The sequence below is a fragment of the Oncorhynchus gorbuscha genome, linkage group LG05, assembly GCF_021184085.1.
Source record: "Oncorhynchus gorbuscha isolate QuinsamMale2020 ecotype Even-year linkage group LG05, OgorEven_v1.0, whole genome shotgun sequence".
Classification (NCBI taxonomy): Eukaryota; Metazoa; Chordata; class Actinopteri; order Salmoniformes; family Salmonidae; genus Oncorhynchus; species Oncorhynchus gorbuscha.
The window spans coordinates 16828752-16852163 of record NC_060177.1 but is presented as its reverse complement, the minus strand read 5'-3'; the positions used below and the strand labels follow the sequence as shown (position 1 = coordinate 16852163).

The following is a 23412-nucleotide window of genomic DNA, read 5'->3' as shown; positions in this document are numbered from 1 at the left end:
ACAACAAATAATTCTCCCAAATCGTGATTATTAAAATGACGTGTATTATACTTGACATGTATGCTCAATGGACAAGTGCTCATCCATTGGCCAAACATTTGGGACAAACACTCCAGCAGTAGACATGAAAAATGTTTGGTCTGTGGCATATTTTGATGTAAACGTCCTAACATTGCATGACAACATGACTGTGTTTGTGGCTGGCTGGCTCTGCTCTGCGCAGGGAGGGAAGGAGGGCTGGCTGGCTCTGCTCTGTGGAGGGAGGGAAGGCTGGGTGGCTGGCTGGCTGGCTCTGCTCTGCTCAGGGAGGGAAGGAGGGCTGGGTGGCTCTGCTCTGTGGAGGGAGGGAAGGCTGGGTGGCTGGCTGGCTCTGCTCTGCTCAGGGAGGGAAGGAGGGCTGGGTGGCTCTGCTCTGTGGAGGGAGGGAAGGCTGGGTGGCTGGCTGGCTCTGCTCAGGGAGGGAAGGAGGGCTGGCTGGCTCTGCTCTGCTCAGGGAGGGAAGGCTGGGTGGCTGGCTGGCTCTGCTCTGCTCAGGGAGGGAAGGAGGGCTGGCTGGCTCTGCTCTGCTCAGGGAGGGAAGGAGGGCTGGCTGGCTCTGCTCTGCTCAGGGAGGGAAGGAGGGCTGGCTGGCTCTGCTCTGCTCAGGGAGGGAAGGAGGGCTGGCTGGCTCTGCTCTGCTCAGGGAGGGAAGGAGGGCTGGCTGGCTCTGCTCTGCTCAGGGAGGGAAGGAGGGCTGGCTGGCTCTGCTCTGCGCAGGGAGGGAGGGAGGGCTGGGTGGCAGTGGCATGATGTGACACTCATCACGGATGGCTGGAGAGGCCTGCTGGCTACTGGCACAGACAGCTGCAGGGGCCACTGTCACACACAGTCTGAAGTCAGGCCAGGGGAGCGGCCCCTACCTGGGTCACATGTGCTGGCCTCTCCACTGCCACTCTGGCTGTTTTACGTTCTCCACCTTTCTCCTGAAGGGTACACTTGCACACTTTCTTACATTGATTTTACAATGGTAGAAACTCCCTCCAGACAATGTTTTCACCAACCAATGCTTTTACATCCATGACGAGGAGTGTCCAAATGTATCCTGAGTAGATACAGTACAAACCTTGAGGAAGGGGACCAGGTAGGGCTGAGGAGACGACTTGAGCTCTGACTGCAGTCTGTTGGTGAACTCCTCAGGCTCAATCTTAGCATCCTGTGAGCAGGAGAAGAGAGGGAGGTTTATTAACCCCGTCAGCTCCTTGTTATGTGATGTGACACACTTGTACAACAGAGAGCAGAGCATGTGATTGAGGCGATGTGCAATGTGATTTCTGAGCACATTGAGATGAGGTGAAATCACCTCATGGACGGTGTTCATATTGATTTACATTTTAACATCCCCCTGGGAAACATCTCATTAACAACTCTGAATAAATAATGTCCTAAACAACAGCATCACTCTGGATCATGTTAGAGTTTAATGCTGCCATCTATAGATGAAGAAATACATTACATCACACAACCTGTCAATGTCAGAAATATTATTCCTCCACTTTTAGAAAAAAGGGTTCCAAAAGAGTTATTTGGCTCCCCATAGGAGAACCCTTCTTGGTTCCAGGTAGAACCCTTTTTGGTTCCAGGTAGAACCCTTTTCGGTTCCAGGTAGAACCCTTTTTGGTTCCAGGTAGAACCCTTCTTGGTTCCAGGTAGAAGCATTTTTGGTTCCAGGTAGAATTACTTTGGGTTCCATGTATAACCTCTGTGTCGAGGGCTCTACTTAGAATCAAAAGGGTTCTACCTGGAACCAAAAAATCATTCTTCAAAATGTTATCTTATGTGAACAAAGAACCCTTTTCGGTTCTATATAGTACCTTTTTTTCTAAGAGTGTCGGGCAAAGAAAGTAGCATTCCATGTTTCTCTGTTGATAACACAGTAATGTAGAGATAATGTAAAAACAATGTAATGATGTGGTAATGTAGAGGTAAAATAACGAGTTACGGTAATGAGACTCACCAGTAGATCCTGGACCAGTGACTTGACATTTTTGGAGGTCTCAGGTGACGGAGAGTTGTGGGAAGCCAGCTTTATCAGGGTGGCCAAGAAGTTCTTACACTTCTTCACATTCTCCTGCATCTCCTAGGAAATGGCAAAATAAGCATGTAAAGATATGATTTTAACAATAAATATGTAGGACACTATCGTTCAGTGTTTGGGGATCGGAGAGGACACCGGGGAAGAGTGTGTTAGTGTATGTACATGTGTTTGTGTGTGAGGCTCTGCCACTATGCCCAGCTGTGTGGGGTCATGGCCATGGTGGTGACACAGCCAGCCAGCTGGCAGCTGTGACAGCACTGAGGGTTGAGGAGCCTAACCAGCCCAGAGGAGGCCGGCAGACTGGAGCAGAGCAGAGTACAGACCTGGGAGATGACAGAGGCTCCTGGGGCTACAGGGGCGCTGGTCTGCTGGGGCAGGGCTGGCTGGGAGGGGGCCTGGGCCCCAGCCTGGACCTGGGCCTGGGGGGCCATCACCACGGGGGCCTGTTGGGGAGCCGTCACTGCCACGACCGGCGCCATGGGGCCCTTCTGGAAGAGCAAGGAGCAGACAGAGAGATAAACAGGACGTGAAGGGAGCTTCCAGCAAGGCCACAGAGAACAGGAGGGAAACAGCACGGCGCTCCTGTCACATCGGGTGTCCTGACTTCTGTGGACATTGCTGAACAGAGAGGAGGGGAGGAGAGGGGACTGGGGGACATTCAAGCAAAACAGCTCCTCCCAATAATGATGTACCTGACTAGAAAACCCTAAACATACCAGTAATCCCCCACCTGTGTCCCCCCACTGGTCTTGGACAAAACTATGTAAAGTTCAAGCTATACACAAATAATTCAATTTTGAATGAATATATCATTGAATAATTATTTCTCTATTCTGTTAAAAGGGTCAGATGGGATGCCCCCAGATTAGATCAACTTCTAAGTTTGTGTTGGTAAAAAGGTGAGGAGGAGGAGGAAGAGGAAGAGGAGAAGGAAGAAGAGGAACAGGATGGAGGGATGGGTAGAAGAGGAGGGTCTGACAGGGATGGAAGGATGGAGAGATGGCAAGTTCTGTAGTGGAGAGTCTGCTCACAGAAGGTGGCGCAGGGGAGGAGGAGATCTGGAGGACAGGGCTAGGAGTGGGAGACAGCACCATCTTGGCCTGGACAGGAGGAGGACATGGCCGAATAGCCTGAGAGGTCACAGACTGCAGAAAATAAACAGAGAGAAAGAAAAAGAGACAGGGTCAGTGCAGGAGAGACAAGGTCAGTGCAGGAGAGACAAGGTCAGTGCAGGAGAGACAGGGTCAGTGCAGGAGAGACAGGGTCAGTGCAGGAGAGACAAGGTCAGTGCAGGAGAGACAAGGTCAGTGCAGGAGAGACAAGGTCAGTGCAGGAGAGACAGGGTCAGTGCAGGAGAGACAGGGTCAGTGCAGGAGAGACAAGGTCAGTGCAGGAGAGACAGGGTCAGTGCAGGAGAGACAAGGTCAGTGCAGGAGAGACAGGGTCAGTGCAGAAGAGACAAGGTCAGTGCAGGAGAGACAGGGTCAGTGCAGGAGAGACAGGGTCAGTACAGGAGAGACAGGGTCAGTGCAGGAGAGACAGGGTCAGTGCAGGAGAGACAGGGTCAGTGCAGGAGAGACAGGGTCAGTGCAGGAGAGACAGGGTCAGTGCAGGAGAGACAGGGTCAGTGCAGGAGAGACAGGGTCAGTGCAGGAGAGACAGGATCAGTGCAGGAGAGACAGGGTCAGTGCAGGAGAGACAGGGTCAGTGCAGGAGAGACAGGGTCAGTGCAGGAGAGACAGGGTCAGTGCAGGAGAGACAGGGTCAGTGCAGGAGAGACAGGGTCAGTGCAGGAGAGACAAGGTCAGTGCAGGAGAGACAGGGTCAGTGCAGGAGAGACAGGGTCAGTGCAGGAGAGACAAGGTCAGTGCAGGAGAGACAGGGTCAGTGCAGGAGAGACAGGGTCAGTGCAGGAGAGACAGGGTCAGTGCAGGAGAGACAGGGTCAGTGCAGGAGAGACAAGGTCAGTGCAGGAGAGACAGGGTCAGTGCAGGAGAGACAGGGTCAGTGCAGGAGAGACAGGGTCAGTGCAGGAGAGACAAGGTCAAGGTCAGTGCAGGAGAGACAGGGTCAGTGCAGGAGAGACAAGGTCAGTGCAGGAGAGACAGGGTCAGTGCAGGAGAGACAGGGTCAGTGCAGGAGAGACAGGGTCAGTGCAGGAGAGACAGGGTCAGTGCAGGAGAGACATGGTCAGTGCAGGAGAGACAGGGTCAGTGCAGGAGAGACAGGGTCAGTGCAGGAGAGACAGGGTCAGTGCAGGAGAGACAGGGTCAGTGCAGGAGGGACAGGGTCAGTGCAGGAAAGACAGGGTCAGTGCAGGAGGGGCAGGTGAGACAGGGTCAGAGGTGGGGGGATGAAGAAGGAGAGAGAGAATGACAAAGAGAGAGGGGACAGAGAGAAAACACAAAAGCAATGTGCCTTCAAGACGAGGAGAAGGAGAAGTGCAACATGCCCTGAAGACGTGGAGGAGAAAGGTCATTATAGTAGGAAGTGACAGTAAAATCACTGTGGATCCACAGGATGAAACAGAGAGGATCTGGTCTGATCCAGAGATGAACAGAAGAGAAAACACTGTGATGCTGATGCCGAGGGTGAGGTACAGTAATACTATTCAATGGGAAGGACTAAATAAGTTCCTCTAATTCAATGAGGGTCACAACTAATATGAATGAATCAGTGTCATTACATTTAAGTCATTTAGCAGACGCTCTTATCCAGAGCGACTTACAAATTGGTGCATTCACCTTATGACATCCAGTGGAACAGCCACTTTACAATAGTGCAACTAAATCTTTTAAGGGGGGGGGGTGAGAAGGATACTTGATCCTATCCTAGGTATTCCTTAAAGAGGTGGGGTTTCAGTTTGCCTCGGCACCAGTGGCCGAGGCAAACTTCAGCACAGCTCTCTACAAAAATGTATATGAAAGGCTATTAGCGACCTAGCTGCAGACAGCATGTGTAACACCCATCACTGCCTTTGGAATCTAAAGGCAAGTGGCACTCGACTGCATGCAGAACTGATGTGGCTCAGGCCACTATCAAACGAAAATCATTGTTCATAAGCCCTACCGATATTACGTCGAGAGCGTTGCATCACTGCCTGGTACAGTAACTGCTCGGCCTTCGACCGCAAGGCACTACAGAGTGTAGTGCGGAAGGCCCAGTACATCATTGGAACCAAGCTTCCTGCCATCCAAGACCTCTATACCAAGTGGTGTCAGAGGAAGACCCTAAAACTTGTCAAAGACCCCACCCACCCCAGTCAGACTGCTCTCTACTACTGCATGGCAAGTGGTACCGGAGCACCAAGTCTAGGACAAAAATGCTTCAGCTTTTTACCCCCAAGCCATAAAACTCCTGAACAGGTGACCCCTCCCCCCCTTTTTACACTGCGGCTACTCTGTTTATCATATATGCATAGTCACTTTAACCATACCTACATGTACATACTCTCAAATACCACGACTACCTGGCGCCCCTGCACATTGGCTACCCGGACTAGCTGCATTATGTCCCGCCAACCCCACTTTTACACAGTTTGTCATAAACTATATTGAAGTCTCATGTTAAAAGGAACCACCAACTTTCACATGTTCTCATGTTCTGAACAAGGACCTCAAACGTTAGCTTTTTTACATGGCACATATTGCACTTTTACTTCAACACTTTTGTTTTGCTTGCTAATGTGCAAACTTGTTTTTTTGCCATATCGGTGTGAAATATCTGTTATTGTTTCAGCCAAGAATCAATACTATATTGGTACATCCCTAGAATTTGTAATGACTCATCACTGCACAGTCTTTTACTGGACAATCCAGATTATTGTACCCACTGTCAAGACAGAAGCCTCTCTTCATAGCACCAGGGCAGACAGTGAGAGGGAGGTTGGGCACTAAGTAACACAATACCATGCTGGTAGGAGGGCTGGGTACTAAGTAACACAGTACCATGCTGGTAGGAGGGCTATGGCTGGACAACAACTAACAAAGTACCATGCTGGTAGGAGGGCTGGGTACTAAGTAACACAGTACCATGCTGGTAGGAGGGCTATGGCTGGACAACAACTAACAAAATACCATGCTGGTAGGAGGGCTGGGTACTAAGTAACACAGTACCATGCTGGTAGGAGGGCTGTGCACTAAGTAACACAGTACCATGCTGGTAGGAGGGCTGTGCACTAAGTAACACAGTACCAGGCTGGTAGGAGGGCTGGGCACTAAGTAACACAGAACCATGCTGGTTGGAGGGCTGGGTACTAAAGTAACACAGTACCATGCTGGTAGGAGGGCTGGGCACTAAGTAACACAGTACCATGCTGGTAGGAGGGCTGGGTTTGGGCACTAAGTAACACAGTACCATGCTGGTGTAGGGCTGGGTACTAAGTAACACAGTACCATGCTGGTAGGAGGGCTGGGCACTAAGTAACACAGTACCATGCTGGTAGGAGGGCTGGGTACTAAGTAACACAGTACCATGCTGGTAGGAGGGCTGGGTACTAAGTAACACAGTACCATGCTGGTAGGAGGGCTGAGCACTAAGTAACACAGTACCATGCTGGTAGGAGGGCTGGGCACTAAGTAACACAGTACCATGCTGGTAGGAGGGCTGGACACTAAGTAACACAGTACCATGCTGGTAGGAGGGCTGGACACTAAGTAACACAGTACCATGCTGGTAGGAGGGCTGGGTACTAAGTAACACAGTACCATGCTGGTAGGAGGGCTGAGCACTAAGTAACACAGTACCATGCTGGTAGGAGGGCTGGGCACTAAGTAACACAGTACCATGCTGGTAGGAGGGCTGGACACTAAGTAACACAGTACCATGCTGGTAGGAGGGCTGGACACTAAGTAACACAGTACCATGCTGGTAGGAGGGCTGTGGCTGAGCACTAAGTAACACAGTACCATGCTGGTAGGAGGGCTGTGGCTGGGCACTAAGTAACACAGTACCATGCTGATAGGAGGGCTGTGGCTGGGCACTAAATAACACAGTACCATGCTGGTAGGAAGGCTGGGGCTGGGCACTAAGTAACACAGTACCATGCTGGTAGGAGGGCTGGGCACTAAGTAACACAGTACCATGCTGGTAGGAGGGCTGTGGCTGGGCACTAAGTAACACAGTACCATGCTGGTGGGAGGGCTGTGGCTGGGCACTAAGTAACATAGTACCATGCTGGTAGGAGGGCTGGGCACTAAGTAACACAGTACCATGCTGGTAGGAGTACTGTGGCTGGGCACTAAGTAACACAGTACCATGCTGGTAGGAGGGCTGTGGCTGGGCACTAAATAACACAGTACCATGCTGGTGGGAGGGCTGGGGCTGGGCACTAAGTAACTCAGTACCATTCTGGTAGGAGGGCTGTGGCTGGGCACTAAATAACACAGTACCATGCTGATAGGAGGGCAGTGGTTGGGCACTAAGTAACACAGTACCATGCTGATAGGAGGGCAGTGGTTGGGCAATAAGTAACATAGTACAATGCTGATAGGAGGGCTGTGGTTGGGCATTAAGTAACATAGTACCATGCTGGTAGGAGGGCTGTGGTTGGGCATTAAGTAGCATAGTACCATGCTGGTAGGAGGGCTGTGGTTGGGCATTAAGTAACATAGTACCATGCTGATAGGAGGGCTGTGGTTGGGCATTAAGTAACATAGTACCATGCTGATAGGAGGGCAGTGGTTGGGCAATAAGTAACATAGTACAATGCTGATAGGAGGGCTGTGGTTGGGCATTAAGTAGCATAGTACCATGCTGGTAGGAGGGCTGTGGTTGGGCATTAAGTAACATAGTACCATGCTGATAGGAGGGCTGTGGTTGGGCATTAAGTAACATAGTACCATGCTGGTAGGAGGGCTGTGGTTGGGCACTAAGTGACATAGTACCATGCTGGTGCCCCATGGCGGTACTGGCATACAGCCCACTCTGCCAGCCTGGACCAGGCTTGCCACCAGGAGGGGTCGGAGGGGATGAGGCCCTCTGTCCCTGGCCCTCAGTGCTCACTTATATATACATACAGTGGGGCAAAAAAGTATTTAGTCAGCCACCAATTGTGCAAGATCTCCCACTTAAAAAGATGAGAGAGGCCTATAATTTTCATCATAGGTACACTTCAACTATGACAGACAACATGAGAAAACAAATCCAGAAAATCACATTGTAGAATATTAAATTAATTTATTTGCAAATTATGGTGGAAAATAAGTATTCGGTCAATAACAAAAGTTTATCTCAATACTTTGTTATATGCCCTTTGTTGGCAATGACAGAGGTCAAACGTTTCCTGTAAGTCTTCACAAGGTTTTCACACACTATTGCTGGTATTTTGGCCCATTCCTCCATGCAGATCTCCTCTAGAGCAGTGATGTTTTGGGGCTGTTGCTGGGCAACACGGACTTTCAACTCCCTCCAAAGATTTTCTATGGGGTTGAGATCTGGAGACTGGCTCGGCCACTCCAGGACATTGAAATGCTTCGTACGAAGCCACTCCTTCGTTGCCCGGGCAGTGTGTTTGGGATCATTGTCATGCTGAAAGACCCAGCCACGTTTCATCTTCAATGCCCTTGCTGATGGAAGGAGGTTTTCACTCAAAATCTCACGATACATGGCCCCATTCATTCTTTCCTTTACACGGATCAGTCTTCCTGGTCCCTTTGCAGACAAACAGCCCCAAAGTATGATGTTTCCACCCCCATGCTTCACAGTAGGTATGGTGTTCTTTGAATGCAACTCAGCATTCTTTGTCCTCCAAACACGACGAGTTGAGTTTTTACCAAAAAGTTATATTTTGGTTTCATCTGACCATATGACATTCTCCCAATCTTCTTCTGGATCATCCAAATGCTCTCTAGCAAACTTCAGACGGGCCTGGACATGTACTGGCTTAAGCAGGGGGACACGTCTGGCACTGCAGGATTTGAGTCCCTGGCGGCGTAGTGTGTTACTGATGGTAGGCTTTGCTACTTTGGTCCCAGCTATCTGCAGGTCATTCACTAGGTCCCCCTGTGTGGTTCTGAGATTTTTGCTCACCGTTCTTGTGATCATTTTGACCCCACGTGGTGAGATCTTGCGTGGAGCCCCAGATCGAGGGAGATTATCAGTGGTCTTGTATGTCTTCCATTTCCTAATAATTGCTCCCACAGTTGATTTCTTCAAACCAAGCTGCTTACCTATTGCAGATTCAGTCTTACCAGCCTGGTGCAGGTCTACAATTTTGTTTCTGGTGTCCTTTGACAGCTCTTTGGTCTTGGCCATAGTGGAGTTTGGAGTGTGACTGTTTGAGGTTGTGGACAGGTGTCTTATATACTGATAACAAGTTCAAACAGGTGCCATTAATACAGGTAACGAGTGGAGGACAGAGGAGCCTCTTAAAGAAGAAGTTATAGGACTATGAGAGCCAGAAATCTTGCTTGTTTGTTGGTGACCAAATACTTATTTTCCACCATAATGTGCAAATAAATTCATAAAAAATTCTACAATGTGATTTTCTGGACCCCCCATTTTGTCTGTCATTGTTGAAGTGTACCTATGATGAAAATTACATGCCTCTCTCATCTTTTTAAGTGGGAGAACTTGCACAATTGGTGGCTGACTAAATACTTTTTTGCCCCACTGTATACAAAGTGAACAACAGGGAGACATTAAGGTCAGCTCTCAGGTGGAAGTGCTGTCAGTCTGATGATTGGCTTGGTGTCGACTCAGAGCGGCTGCTTCAAATAATGTGTAGGAAGAGACCTATTTCATTTCTCTCCAAGAAAGTTGGCCAGCTAATGACAGCAGTGGTTTTCTAAATGACGCACGCACGCACGCACGTACGGACACACACACACACACACACACACACACACACACACACACACACACACACACACACACACACACACACACACACACACACACACACACAGGGCCAACCCGAGAGAGGGGAGATGGAAGACAGGAAAGGGGAGAATGAAGAGGGAAAGGGGTTAGATGAAGAGGGCCCCTCCCTCCGAGTCTCTCCTCAGCAGAAAGTTTTGAGGGCTCAAAGAATGTGCAGTTAGGGGGGAAGAGAATGGGGCTCACAAGGGTGGAAGAGCCGGGGGGTGCATCACCCCGCCAGCCATGCCTTCCTAACACATTCTCATTCACCAGCTAAAGCGTTGTTAGCTTTTTAAATCAATCAGGCAGTTGGATGATGAATGATTTAACACTTTTCGAAGGAAGGAGCTCGGCTCGAAATGCCTTCCGTTTTCCCTCACGGTCACAGGAGAGACAGACAGCCTGACAGAGGAGAGGAGCACAGGAATAAACACCATTCCCTTTCATATTCCAGCTCCTCTTCTTTTCAAGTGTTGATGTTTATGTCAATGCTGGCAGCTCACTAATCTGCTATCAGTGACAGTTTTGAACTTTCGATTCACTCTGAGCCTAAATCGCCTATCACAACCAACTCTGCAATAACTTGTTACAGTGTTTATCTCAGGATGAATCGGTAGGAAGAAGGGTAACAAGTTCAGCAACTCAAAGATAACCGTCTTAATTTCTACGGCTCATGTGAAAGTAATTATATGCCAAGTCTGAGCATACTGGTACCATAGTGTCTTGAGTTGTCCTCCAGTAACAAACACGTACTTAGGTTACTACAATGCAATTACCATTTTGCCTTGTAATTCTCATATATCTATTTTATAATGCTATTATTTTTCAAATGAGTAACAATCCATCGACTTGCAATCACACAGAAATAGAGGCTAAATACAGGTATAATGACACACAATGGTAATCAAAGGTATTGCAATGCTCTTTTGTTCAGCTGAATTGTTCATGTCAAGGAAATGCTGCCCCCTGGTGGAATGTATATGTAATTGCCTGCAGGTACCAGACAGGATATCTCATATTGGCACGTCAAATTGCCATTCCACAAACCCTTTCTGTTGAAAGTTGACACTTCGACAACAGAGTATACAAAATAAACTTTTGTTAAGCACAGTCAAGTTCAACAGACACATCTACTGACAAGTTGTCCAACAAGAGTCGTAAAAATATATGACAATACAATATCGATTCAATACAATAAGCTTCACAATGAATCAGCGATGACATATTTTTTTAAATAAATAATTAGTTGCCTGTTTGGCATGTTATTTTGTCATTAATACGTGTCACATATAATTTTGCAAACAATGCAAAAAAATATATAACAAAATAAAGCCGCATACAAACATGGTCTCTTTTTTCTTTCTTGAGTAAGGCAGTTCCAAAATGCATGTGTTTCAGCCGAGCTCAGCTTTTTCTGTGGTGGAGCGGCAGCCAGCAGAAAATACAGAGGGTAGGCGTTGGTAATCTTCTCTCGTTGCACTGTGATTGGCTCAGTGTTCTGTCACTCATGGGACACAATGTCACCTCAGAACCTACAGGATGACCAAGGCAGTTCAAGCCCCCTTGGGTGCTGCCATAGATTTACATGATGAAGTGCCCATCCAAGTGAGGCTCAAGGTCGCCACATATAAAAGGACTTCAAATCACGTTACGCTATATCTACCATAGCTTGGATTGGACTGATCATGTCAACATCATACTTTCAAAATCTTAGCTAGCAAGCTAGGCAAGCAGTCATCAATATGAATCACGTCGACAATCTACTGGCAAATCTTTTTCAATCATTGTCATATGAACGGAAATTATAGCTAAAACGTATCGGTGATTATCGCCCATTGGACATAAACATTACACAACATGTTGGAAATCGCAAATTCAACAATGAGTAGTTTGGAAGGAATCAGTGGCTAACTGCAAGCATTTAAAAGCAATCACTATTTTACTCCCTCTGCCTGCTATTCGGTGGAGAGGGTGTTGTGGTCCAAGTCTGGGTTTAAGGGTCTAATTTCCAAGCTTAAAAGGATAAACATTCACATGCAATACCATGGGCTACAAAAGGTTGAATACACTGGCCATGCTGTCAATCCAGCAGCATGATTTATGCAGTGTTCAAAACAACTGGAAACAAAACAATCTCAGTCATCAGTGAGTTCAAGACAACTGGGAACACAGAAAAAACGAGCTCAGATGGGAAAAATAAGTTTTGAACGGTCATCCAACCAGGAATTCCAAGTTGGGAACTTGGGCCTCTTTCTAGAGCTCCGACCTGAAGATCACTGACGTAATGATTCAACCTTGTTTTTTCCGAGTTCCCAGTTGTCTTGAAAGCACCATAATTCCAGAGATTGCCAGACTTTGATGACAAAGTTTTATGACATAATTTGCCGACAAGAAGGACCGATGCGCCACCTTCCTGTTCAGTGAGCACAGCACAACAATGTTGAGTCCAAAAATGTATTGTATGCTACTGCATAAATTATGTAATATCCCAGGGAGATATGTACAGTTGAACTCGGAAGTCGACATACACTTAGGTTGGAGTCATTAAAACTTTTTTTTTTTCAACCACTCCACAAATTTCTTGTTAACAAACTATAGTTTTGGCAAGTCGGTTAAGATATCTACTTCTTGCATGACACAATACATTTTTCCGACAATTGTTTACAGACAGAATTTTTCACTTATAATACACTGTATCACAATTCCAGTGGGTCAGAAGTTATATAATATAATATATGCCATTTAGCAGACACTTTTATCCAAAGCGACTTACAGTCATGTGTGCATACATTCTACGTATGGGTGGTCCCGGGAATCGAACCCACTACCCTGGCGTTACAAGCGCCATGCTCTACCAACTGAGCTACAGTTAAACAGCTTGGAAAATTCCAGAAAATGATGTCATAGCTTTAGAAGCTTCTGATAGGCTAATTGACATCATTTGAGTCAATTGTGGATGTATTCAAGGCCTACCTTCAAACTCAGTGCCTCTTTGCTTGACATCATGGGAAAATCTAAAGAAATCAGCCAAGACTTCAGTGTTGGCTGTGTTCTGTCTCCTAGAGATGAACGTACTGTGGTGCGAAAAGTGCAAATCAATCCCAGAACAACAGCAAAGGACCTTGTGAAGATGCTGGAGGAAACAGATCCAAAAGTATCTATATCCACAGTAAAACAAGTCCTTATATTGACATAACCTGAAAGGCCGCTCAGCAAGGAAGAAGCCACTGCTCCAAAACCTGCCATAAAAAAGCCAGGCTGCGGTTTGCAACTGCACATGGGGACAAAGATTGTACTTTTTAGAGAAATGTCCTCTGGTCTGATGAAACAAAAATATAACTGTTTGGCCATAATGAAAACTGTTATGTTTGGAGGAAAATGGGGATGCTTGCAAGCTGAAGAACACCATCCCAACTGGGAAGCACGGGGGTGGCAGCATCATGTTGTGGGGGTGCTTTGCTGCAGGAGGGACAGGTGCATGATGGCATCATGAGGTAAGAAAATTTTGTGGATATATTGAAGCAACATCTCAAGGCATCAGTCAGGAAGTTGAAGCTTGGTCGCAAAGGACCCCAAGCAGACTTCCAAAGTTGTCGCAAAATGGCTTAAGGACAACAAAGTCAAGGTATTGGAGTGGCCATCACAAAGCTCTGACCTCAATCCTATTGAAAATTTGTGGGCAGAACTGAAAAAGCATGTTCGAGCAAGGAGGCCTACAAACCTGCCTCAGTTACACCAGCTCTGTCGGGAGGAATGGGCCAAATTTCCCCCAACTTATTGTGGGAAGCTTGTGGAAGGTTACCCGAAACATCTGACCCAAGTTAAACAATTTAAAGGCAATGCGACCAAATACTAATTGAGTGTATGCAAACTTCTGAACCACTGGGAATGTGATGAAATAAATAAACGCTTAAATAAATAATTCTCTCCACAATTATTCTGACATTTCACATTCTTAAAATAAAGTGATGATCCTAACTGACCTAAGACAGGGAATTTGTACTAGAATTAAATGTCAGAAATTGTGGAAAAACGGAGTTTAAATGTATTTGGCTAAGGTGTATGTAAACACCCGACTTCAACTGTATACTGTAGCTAAGACAGTGATACTAAGTGTATGTTGTGTAGTAAGCTGTTAGTTGCCAATATGCACCCCCTCATAACTGGTGGTGCACATGGAGCCTATAGCCTGTTTTAGAGAAATATCCTTGAATATTGTAAGAGATTTCATTGTCTGTTTATATGCCTCCTTTTAATTATTATATGGTTCTGACTTGGTGTATGAAACTGTAAGAAAGGCCTATATTCTGAATTCTGTCGCTGTACATTTCAAAAGTGCTGAACAAATAGATATATTGACTATGTCCTTCTTAGCTCGCTCTTTAATGTCTTAATCGAAAGGACGGAGTGCCTCTTATCAGCTCATCATTCCCTTATGCCATAGTTTGTACATCTCAATTTTCAGTAGAAACCACATTTTTTTTTAAGCAAGTCAGACATATGAGCTATATTTTAAAAAAGGCAGTAAATGAGGCTGAATTAACTGTTTAGTTGCCAGACAAGGCTCCGCTGATAGCCAAGTGTGGCAGTGGTAAAGATTCACTCCATTGTGCTGAAAAGAAAGCTCTGCTGTTGGGACAGCTTTATGAAGGCCCTAACAGTTTGTGGGCACCGTTTGTCACCTTTATAGTGCAATTAATGTATTGTTTAGTGTTGTGTAGTAGCTTTTCTGGCATGCAAAAAATTTAAAAAGCGTTTGCCCCACCAAGATTAACATGCTAAAATCGCCACTGCAATTAATAACATTTACACAGGTGATAATAAGCTCATTTCTATGAAATATTTACCAGCACATAAAATTTTGAAAACAGGAGACCCGGAAGAGTCATTCAAATAAGGTTCTTAATCCAGAGCTACTGCTCGATCAAAATAATACTATATAATTACACATAAAAACACAATACAAATGTTTGTGTCAACTACAGACCTGTCTGGATAAAAGCTCAATCGGCAAAGACCTGACAAATGCTACATGTCTAAACTGACATAATGTAAGTCAGATAGATTATATTTTGTTCACTAGTTTCAGATCACAGTTTACACTATACGCATACAAATACAATGTTGTAACTACAGCAATTACAGTTACCAGAAGGACATAATGTAAAGTGTAACAACAACCATAAATCTATTCCAATTGTCTCAGAGGCTTCAGTAATGTAACGTGAGACTACAGAGAGACAGCTAGGTGGCAGGCTATAACCACTTCATCTCTTTTGATATCCTCAGGGAATGTGACTGCATACATTTGACAGTCAAATTCTTTACAACTATACCTAATGGTAAAACCTAGCTACCTAGAGCAGTCCAGTGTGTAGATTAGTCTTCTATGAAATAGATGACCACTTCTACATCCAATGCAATGCAGGCCTTTCCATCATAAGGCATATCAAATGATGGGTTTCCCAAAAGCCAGAGGATATATACATTCAGCAACTGTATTTTTCAATGGTGTAACTGTGTAACTGATTCACTGAACAACTAAGGGCATGTTACACTGTGGTAGTGACAGTGGGGTATTAACTCTTACCTGTAGGGTAGTTGCTCTGAAGGTGGCCCCTGCAGTGGTTGTAGCAGTACGGGGGGAGATGTTGTTCTGGGCCTGGGTCTGAGCTTGGGCCTGTGCCTGGGCAAGGGCCTGCTGTGGGACCATCACCAGCTGACCCATCTCAGTGCGCACCAACACCATTCCTAGAGTGCAGACAGAGCAATCACACACAATATACTCAGTCAAAGTCAATATACTGACCTAAAAGGCACCTGGGCTGGCTGTCAATGAAATGCACCCATTTCAGTCACATAGTGACCCTAGAAAGTGACAAGGAGATCACGTTGGATTTATGAAACAGTAGTGTCAATTCTGATGTTCATTCTGATTTCCTAATGCCATGTTCAATCTGCCCATGAGAGCAGTACATTCCATTTACATCAGAATCAAATAGAATGAGAAATGAAAGCTTTTATTACACAGTGTATCTGTTACTCAACATAAATGCCTCAAACAGATTTCCATAAGCCTCCTCTAGATTAACTCAGAGACTCAGAGAAAATGTAACTATATTATACTACACATTTTCTCACTAATACACAAAATCTACTTTAATCACTGAACATGTTGGGTAGGCTAATGGGTATGCTATACCAGTAATGTCCAGACACAAGTAGACCCTATGTGACTTACAATATGTGTAGATCTCTGAAGAGGAATAACTGAAACAACAGCATACCACCCTGCATCTCCCAGCTGGTTTGCCTCTGAAGCTAAGCAGGGTTGGGCCTAGTCAGTCCCTGGATGGGATAATGTTGGAGGGCTGATAGGAGGCACTCTTTCCTCTGGTCTAAAAAATGCCCTAGGGCAGTGATTTGGGACATGACCCTGAAGTGGGTTCAGAATTTTGGATGGGACGTTAAACAGATGTCCTGACTCCCTGGCTGCGTTTACACAGGGAGCTCCATTCTGAAATGCTTTCCACTAATTGGTATTTTAACCAATCACATCAGATCCTTTCACACCAAGTTCCTCTAAGGCAAGGTTGATTCAATTAACCAACTCATCATCAAGCTTTGATCATTTGAATCAGCTGTGTAGTGCTAGGGCAAAAACCAAAATGTGCACCCGTGGGGCCCCAGGACCGAGTTTGAGAAACCTTGCCTTAGAGGAACTTGATGTGAAAGGATCTGATGTCGGCGACAACGACGACTTTGGGAAACCTTGCTCTGAAAAATGAACGCGTCCAGATCCTCAAAAAGTTATACAGATACACCATTGAGAGCATCTTGTCTGGCTGCATCACCACTTGGTAAGGCAACTGAAAGGCACCCAACTGCAAGGCGCTACAGAGGGTGGTGAGTAAGGGCCTGTACATCACTGGGGGTGAGCTGTCATCCAGGACCTCTATTCCAGGCGTTGTCAGAGGAAGGCCCAAAAATGTTTCAAAGATTCCAGCCACCCAAGCCATTGACTGTTCTCTCTGCTATAGTACCACACAGCAAGCAGTACCAATGCACCAAGTCTGGAAACAACAGGACCCTGAACAGCTTCTATTCCCAAACCATAAGTCTGCTAAATAGCTCATCAAATGGATACTCGGACTATCTGCATTGACCCTTTTAGCACTAACTCTCTTGCACTCTACGCACACACACTGGACTCTACCCACACACTCATACATACTGTACCTACACCCCAACACATACATACACTACATAATTAATTAATTTAAAATAGAGTAGATTCAATTTAGATGTTTTGTTACTGGCCTACACACAATAACATATAATGTCAAAGTGGAATTATGTTTTTCTAAATGTTTACAAATTAATAAAACATTTAAATCTGAAATGTCTTTAGTCAATAAGTATTCAACCCCTTTGTTACTGGTTAGCCTAAATAAATTCTGGAGTAAAAATGTGCTTAAGAAGTCACATAATAAGTTGCATGGACTCACTCTGTGTTCAATAATAGTGTTCAACATGATTTTTTTATGACTACCTCATCTCTGTACCCCATACATACAATTATCTGTAAGGTCCCTCAGTCGAGAAGTGCATTTCAAAACACAGATTCAACAACAAAGACCTGGGAGGTTTTCCAATGCCTCGCAAAGGGCACCTATTGGTAGATGTGTAAAGATTTTTTTAAAGCAGACATTGAATATCCCTTTGAGCATGGTGAAGTTACTAACTACACTTTGGATGATGTATCAATACACCCAGTCACAAAGATACAGGCGTCCTTCCTAACTGAGTTAATGGAGAGGAAGGAAACTGCTCAGGGATTTCACCATGAGGCCAAAGCAGACTTAAAACAGTAAAAGTTTAATGGCTTTTTTCAGGACGAAAAAATAAACAAAAAGGAGATAAGCTCAAGGAAAATCCTTGAGGAAAACCTGGTTTAGTCTGTTTTCCATCAGACACTGCAAGATTAATTCACAATGCCAAATTTACACTGAAGTTACTTACCAAGAAGACAGAGAATGTTCCCGAGTGACAGTTTTGACTTATCTATTTGAAAGTCTATGGTAAGGCCTGAAAATGGTTGTCTAGCAATGATCAACAGCAAATTTGACAGAGCTTGAAGAATTTCTAAAATAATAATGTGCAAATGTTGCACAATGCAGGTGTGGAAAGCTATTACAGAGGCACACCCAGAAAGTCTCACAGCTGTAATCTCTACCAAAGGTGCTTCTATAAAGTATTTCAATTAGATATTTCTGCATTTCATTTTCAATACATTTGCTAAAATTTCTAAAAACATATATTCACGTTGTCATTATGGGGTATTGTGTGTAGATGGGTGAGACGTTTAAAAAAAATCAATTTTGAATTCAGGCTGTAACGCAACAAAATGTGGAATACGTCAAGGGTTGTGAATAGTTTCTGAAGGCATTGAATAGTCACCTCAACTACCTCGTACCCCTGCACACCGACTCGGTATTGGTACTCCCTGTATATAGTAGCAATGTTATGTTTAATCTTAATTTAAACATTATATTCACTGTGTATTCATTCCTCGTGTCAGTATTTGTATTTTTATCTTCAACTATGTTGTTGGAAAAGACCAGTAAGCATTTCACTGTTAGGCTACATCTGTTGTTTACGAAGCATGTGACAAATACAATTTCAGATATTTTTCAGAGCTAATCTGATAAGTCAGCATACAAAAATATCTAAATTAGGCTGCCTGTGTAAACGCCACATCAGTGGTCAGTAAAGATCCCATGGCTCTTATCATAATAGTAGGGGTGTTTACCCCAGTGTCCTGGCTAAATTCCCAATCTGGCCCTCATACCATCATGGCCACCTAATCATCCCCCTCCTCTGTAACTATTCCACAGGTTGTTGCCGTAAATGAGAATGAGTTCTCAGTCAACTTACCTGGGAAAATAAGGGTTGAATAACATAACCAAATAGTCTCTTAAACAGCACTGTGCATGTGATCTGTCCCCTTCACTGTTCTGAGCCTGCCTGAACAGCCTCATAGACAGGTGCTTACTCATTCAAACCCCAGAGTTAGAAAAACAGGCCAACTTGCCACCTTCAACTCATAAACAAGTAACCTCAATTGAATCCTCTGAAAGCAGACAATCAGAACACTAAGTCCTTGAGACACAATCTCAATCTCAGTCATAAAAGTGAGCCTCAAATCATCAGAGCATGACTGTCTCATTGTTTTTAAACGCACACAGCATGGATTCATTCAGACTGTTCATTTAGCGCTTGCAAACACATGGGAGACCTAATCATGCGCCACGCTGAGCACATATGCAGCACTCACAGTGGATTGTCTTCAGGCATGTATTGGTGAGATGAGATGCAATATGGTCTAGCGGTTGAGAAATGCTCATAAACTCAGAAATTGCCAGACAGCGATGTGCTCTGGGTCAGGAATTCCCTGCACTCCATGAAACTTCTCTTCTCCATTTAACTGAGATTTGAATGATTCTGCAAATCAGAATATATCATACCAGAGGTATGCATATCCCGCTATTTGTTTATTTTAAATGTGTAACTTTGAGAGTAATATAGGACAGTGGCAAGTCTAATCTCCACTAGAGCTGGGCGATATGGACAAAAATCCATATTGCGATAAATTGCCTGAATTAATGCAATAACGATAATTTAATTATCCTTTAAACTACTACTAGTTTGATGATTATAGCCATCAATTATCCCATTAACAATCTTATTTCATTTCAAACTTCATATTTCTCTCGTAAAGGCTACTTATCGTAATGAACAATATCAGCAAAATGCCTTTGATCAGGGTTAGGTGTCGATATTTTTTTTAAAGTCTCAATTCTAATTCATATTCTCTACTGAGTCTAAGTTTTTGAGCCACATGAAAACATGATCACATACAAAATGCATGAGTAGGCCTATCTGTCTGCTGGGCCAACACAGTGATATTGTTCCTTATGGAACTTGAATGGCTCTTTCCCGTGCCTCATGCAGCTCATGGTAACAACTTTGAAAGATGAATACCAATTGAGGAGATCATGTCTCATGTGTTTTTTATGTCCTGCCACTTCATTAAACTTGACCATTGGCAAAATATGTACATGCTTGTGATGTGAGAAAAGTCATTTGATTGGGTGATATCAAGCAGATGTGGAACTTTCTTAGAACCGGAATGATGCATGCCATTGTGTACTGTGTTCTGTCATATTATCAATGCCATTGAAATATACTGTATATTATATACAGTATACCAGTAGGCATTTTTGTCACACCAACTGAGCAGTGAACATTTTGCTCACATGCAGTCTTGGTTGTGATCTTTGTGTTGTGTTGATAGTGGGTGTCATGAATCATGTAATAACTTTATTCAATCTCAGATATGTCTTCAACATTATACAGAATTAACTTAAAATCAATACAGATGTAAAGGAGAAGTTGGTTTTTTTAACAACCAAATCTCTTTTTTTATTTTTATGTAAATGATAGGTTATTAGGTTCCAGACAACTTTTTTATGATTTCACATGTTTGAGAAACTTACCCCAAACAGCAAATAACTTCCTCATCCGTGTTGTGTAGTATGGGGGGCCCCCCCAAAAAACATTAACAAAGGCTCCAGAAACAGCTAAATACATATTTTTAGAAAAAGCAACGCTCTCAGTATAGTGACGCAGCTCTTTAGATGTTCTACACATTAAATTGTGTCATTCCGAACTTTATACGAAATATGATATTCCCTTTTGCGTGACTCGAGCTGTTTCCCCTATCCAGGTGTTCCATTCTCCATGCTGCTACAGGTAACTGCCAAAATAAAGAAAACACCAACATAGAGCATTTTAATAGCACGTTGGAATACCTCAAGCTGCAAAAACAGCTTCAATGTGCCTTGCCATAGATTCTACAAGGGCCTGAGACTTCCTGTGTGTAAGCACCCCATGCTTTCTGTATGCTTTGTATCCATAATTTACTCAAGTGTTTCCTTTATTTTGACAGTTACCTGTAAAATGGAAGAAGAGGTATTGCTTGTCACAAAAAATGTCTATATAAATGTTGTGGATAAAGTTCAGAATGGCACAATTTCATATGTAAAACAACTAAAGACCTGCATCACTATACTGACAAAAAAAGGACGCATCTGTTTTTGGAGCCTTTGTTCGTGTTTTTTCAGGGCCCCTATACTACACAACGAGGATGAGAAGAGGATTTGCTGTTTGGGGCAAGTTTCCAAAAAACATGTGAAATCACACAAAAGGTGTCTGGACCCTTATATAACATGACATTTAGATCAAAAATAGAGATTTGGTTGTAAAAAAAAAATACTCCTTTAATCTGTACAGAATATACAGATTTAAATCTGTATTGACAGGTGTTTTATCAAATGAATGCTACTTTGCCCAAAGCACATTCAGAAGCTGCTGTGTCTTTGGGAATCTTGAGGAAGTGAACAGGGAAATGATGATGGAACACATCACGTGTCCAGGTAATGTTTTACATTAAAGTACATGACAGTAATGACAAAGCACAGGGCTCTCAAAAAGACCTGCCCAGTTTCATTGTTTTGATCTGAGCAGATATCCCCTCTCTCTGATTTGAAGAGAAATTCATCCTCCTAACACCTTACCCGGTGGGATGGTAAACCCAGGTGGCAGTTGAATGGTCGTCTGTGGTTGTTGGGGGGGTCTGACAATCAGCTGGGGGGCAACAATTCTTTGAGCTGCTTGGACTCCTGGTTGAAGCAGGGGCTGTGTAGCTGTGGCCACAGACGGAGACCTTACCACTCCAACCGTTGTTGTTTGTCCAACAACATTGACAGCAGGCTTTGCCATGACAAGACTTGCAGTAGAAGTCGCTGCTAGGTTGAAAACAGCAGAGGGAGAGGAAACAGAGTTTATTACGGAATTGACAGCACCTAACGGACTGGACATGGCTATTTTGGACTGCACGGGAGCGTCCGACTTCGCTTCAGAACCCTCTTTTTTGTGGTTCACTTGCGAAGCTGCTGCAGAAGTGATCGGTCCTATCGCGCCTTGTTTAACCAAGGCCGAGACGGTAGTGCCATTTCCATTCTGCGCGATGCTCGCTACAATGTGACTTGGTAGTCTTTGCAAAGCAATAGTAGGAGTCCCCTTATCCAGGCGAATCGCTGATTGAGTTGAGGAAATGCTGGAGCTAGATAAAGTGAAATTCGTCGTATTTACACAAGATTTAACGTCAACGGTCCGACTTGAGTTTGCTGCACTTGCACTGCTAGACACAGTGCTAATGTTATTAATCAACGCATCAGTTCCCGCGGCAGGGGGATTCTTCCTTGACGTTACCGCTCCTCCGGTACCGTTCAAACTCTGTATTCCCGCCGATGCACTCCGTAACGATGCAGTTATGCGTTTTCTTGGATGATCGACACTGTCTGTTGAGGTCTGACCTGAAGCCAGAGCGGAACCTCGGGTGGTGGTGCTGCTGATGATGACTACTACTGCTGTTGACAAGCGGAGAAGTTGTTACACCACCAGATGCAGGTAGTGTTGTGATAGATGATGTTCCATGTGATTGCAAACCGCTCTTGGTAGCGTTTACTCCAGTCCCTGAAGTGGTGGAAGCTTCCTCAAGGGACGGAATAGAACTCAGCGAAGAAGATGTAACAGTTTTCTCTGCGCTAATTTCGTTAGAGTTCATCTCCTGGTGCATCCCAGCTTTATGTTGTCCTTCTTGTTGTTGTTGTTGTTGCTGCTGCTGCTGCTGCTGCTGTACTAGTGTAGTAACGTTACCCACTTGGGCTGGTAGCGTTTTCCCTAAGTGATGGTTTGCAGTGACTGTAGTCCCAGCACCTCTGTTTTCCGACTGAGTATTTGCAGGGTTGCTTTGTCCAATAAGTTGTGACTCCAAAGAGCCCACTAAATCGCTCACAGCTTTTTCATCCACCTCGGAAAATAGCATATCTTCCAGTGGGTCGGAGGTGCCCGCCATCTTTGATCATAGATCGCTGTCTAAAAATTGTAAATGAATGAAATGCGCATGCGTGTTACAAGGCATTGTGGGAATTAATGACGTCAAAGCACCAATATTGATGTTTTTTTCTAATTTCATTGATTAATAAATGTATTACAAAACAAAATAGTGTAGTAAGGAAATTGATTAGCACGTTACATTTCAGGACGTAATAAAGTGGGAGTTCTCACAAACTCAGAAACCTCACATTTTATTTTGGCAATGAAAATAGGCTTTAGTCTGGGGGTCTTTTTTATTTTTTATTTTTTAAATTTCACCTTTATTTAACCAGGTAGGCCAGTTGAGAAACAAGTTCTCATTTACAACTGCGACCTGGCCAAGATAAAGCAAAGCAGTGCAACACAAACAACAACACAGAGTTACACATGGAATAAACAAGTGTACAGTCAATAACACAATAGTGTGTGCAAATGAGGTACGATTAGGGAGGTAATGCAATAAATAGGCCATAGTG

At 44.5% G+C, this 23412-nt stretch overlaps 1 protein-coding gene across 2 annotated transcripts in view; it reads right to left on the bottom strand.

Annotated features, from left to right (window-relative positions):
- Positions 1-21877, bottom strand: part of LOC124035580 (transcription initiation factor TFIID subunit 4-like) — a 121263-nt gene extending 99386 nt beyond the window's left edge. The window contains exons 1-6 of one of the 2 annotated variants that reach the window (XM_046349075.1): positions 21574-21877; positions 15525-15685; positions 3106-3219; positions 2398-2562; positions 1994-2116; positions 1103-1192 (exon numbers count right to left, since the gene is read on the bottom strand). In XM_046349075.1, coding sequence (XP_046205031.1) covers positions 1103-1192; positions 1994-2116; positions 2398-2562; positions 3106-3219; positions 15525-15685; positions 21574-21877 — 957 coding nt within the window. The remainder of the gene's footprint in view (positions 1-1102; positions 1193-1993; positions 2117-2397; positions 2563-3105; positions 3220-15524; positions 15686-21573) is intronic. The other variant, XM_046349076.1, reaches the window with a different exon arrangement.
- Positions 21878-23412: the final 1535 nt, after the last annotated feature.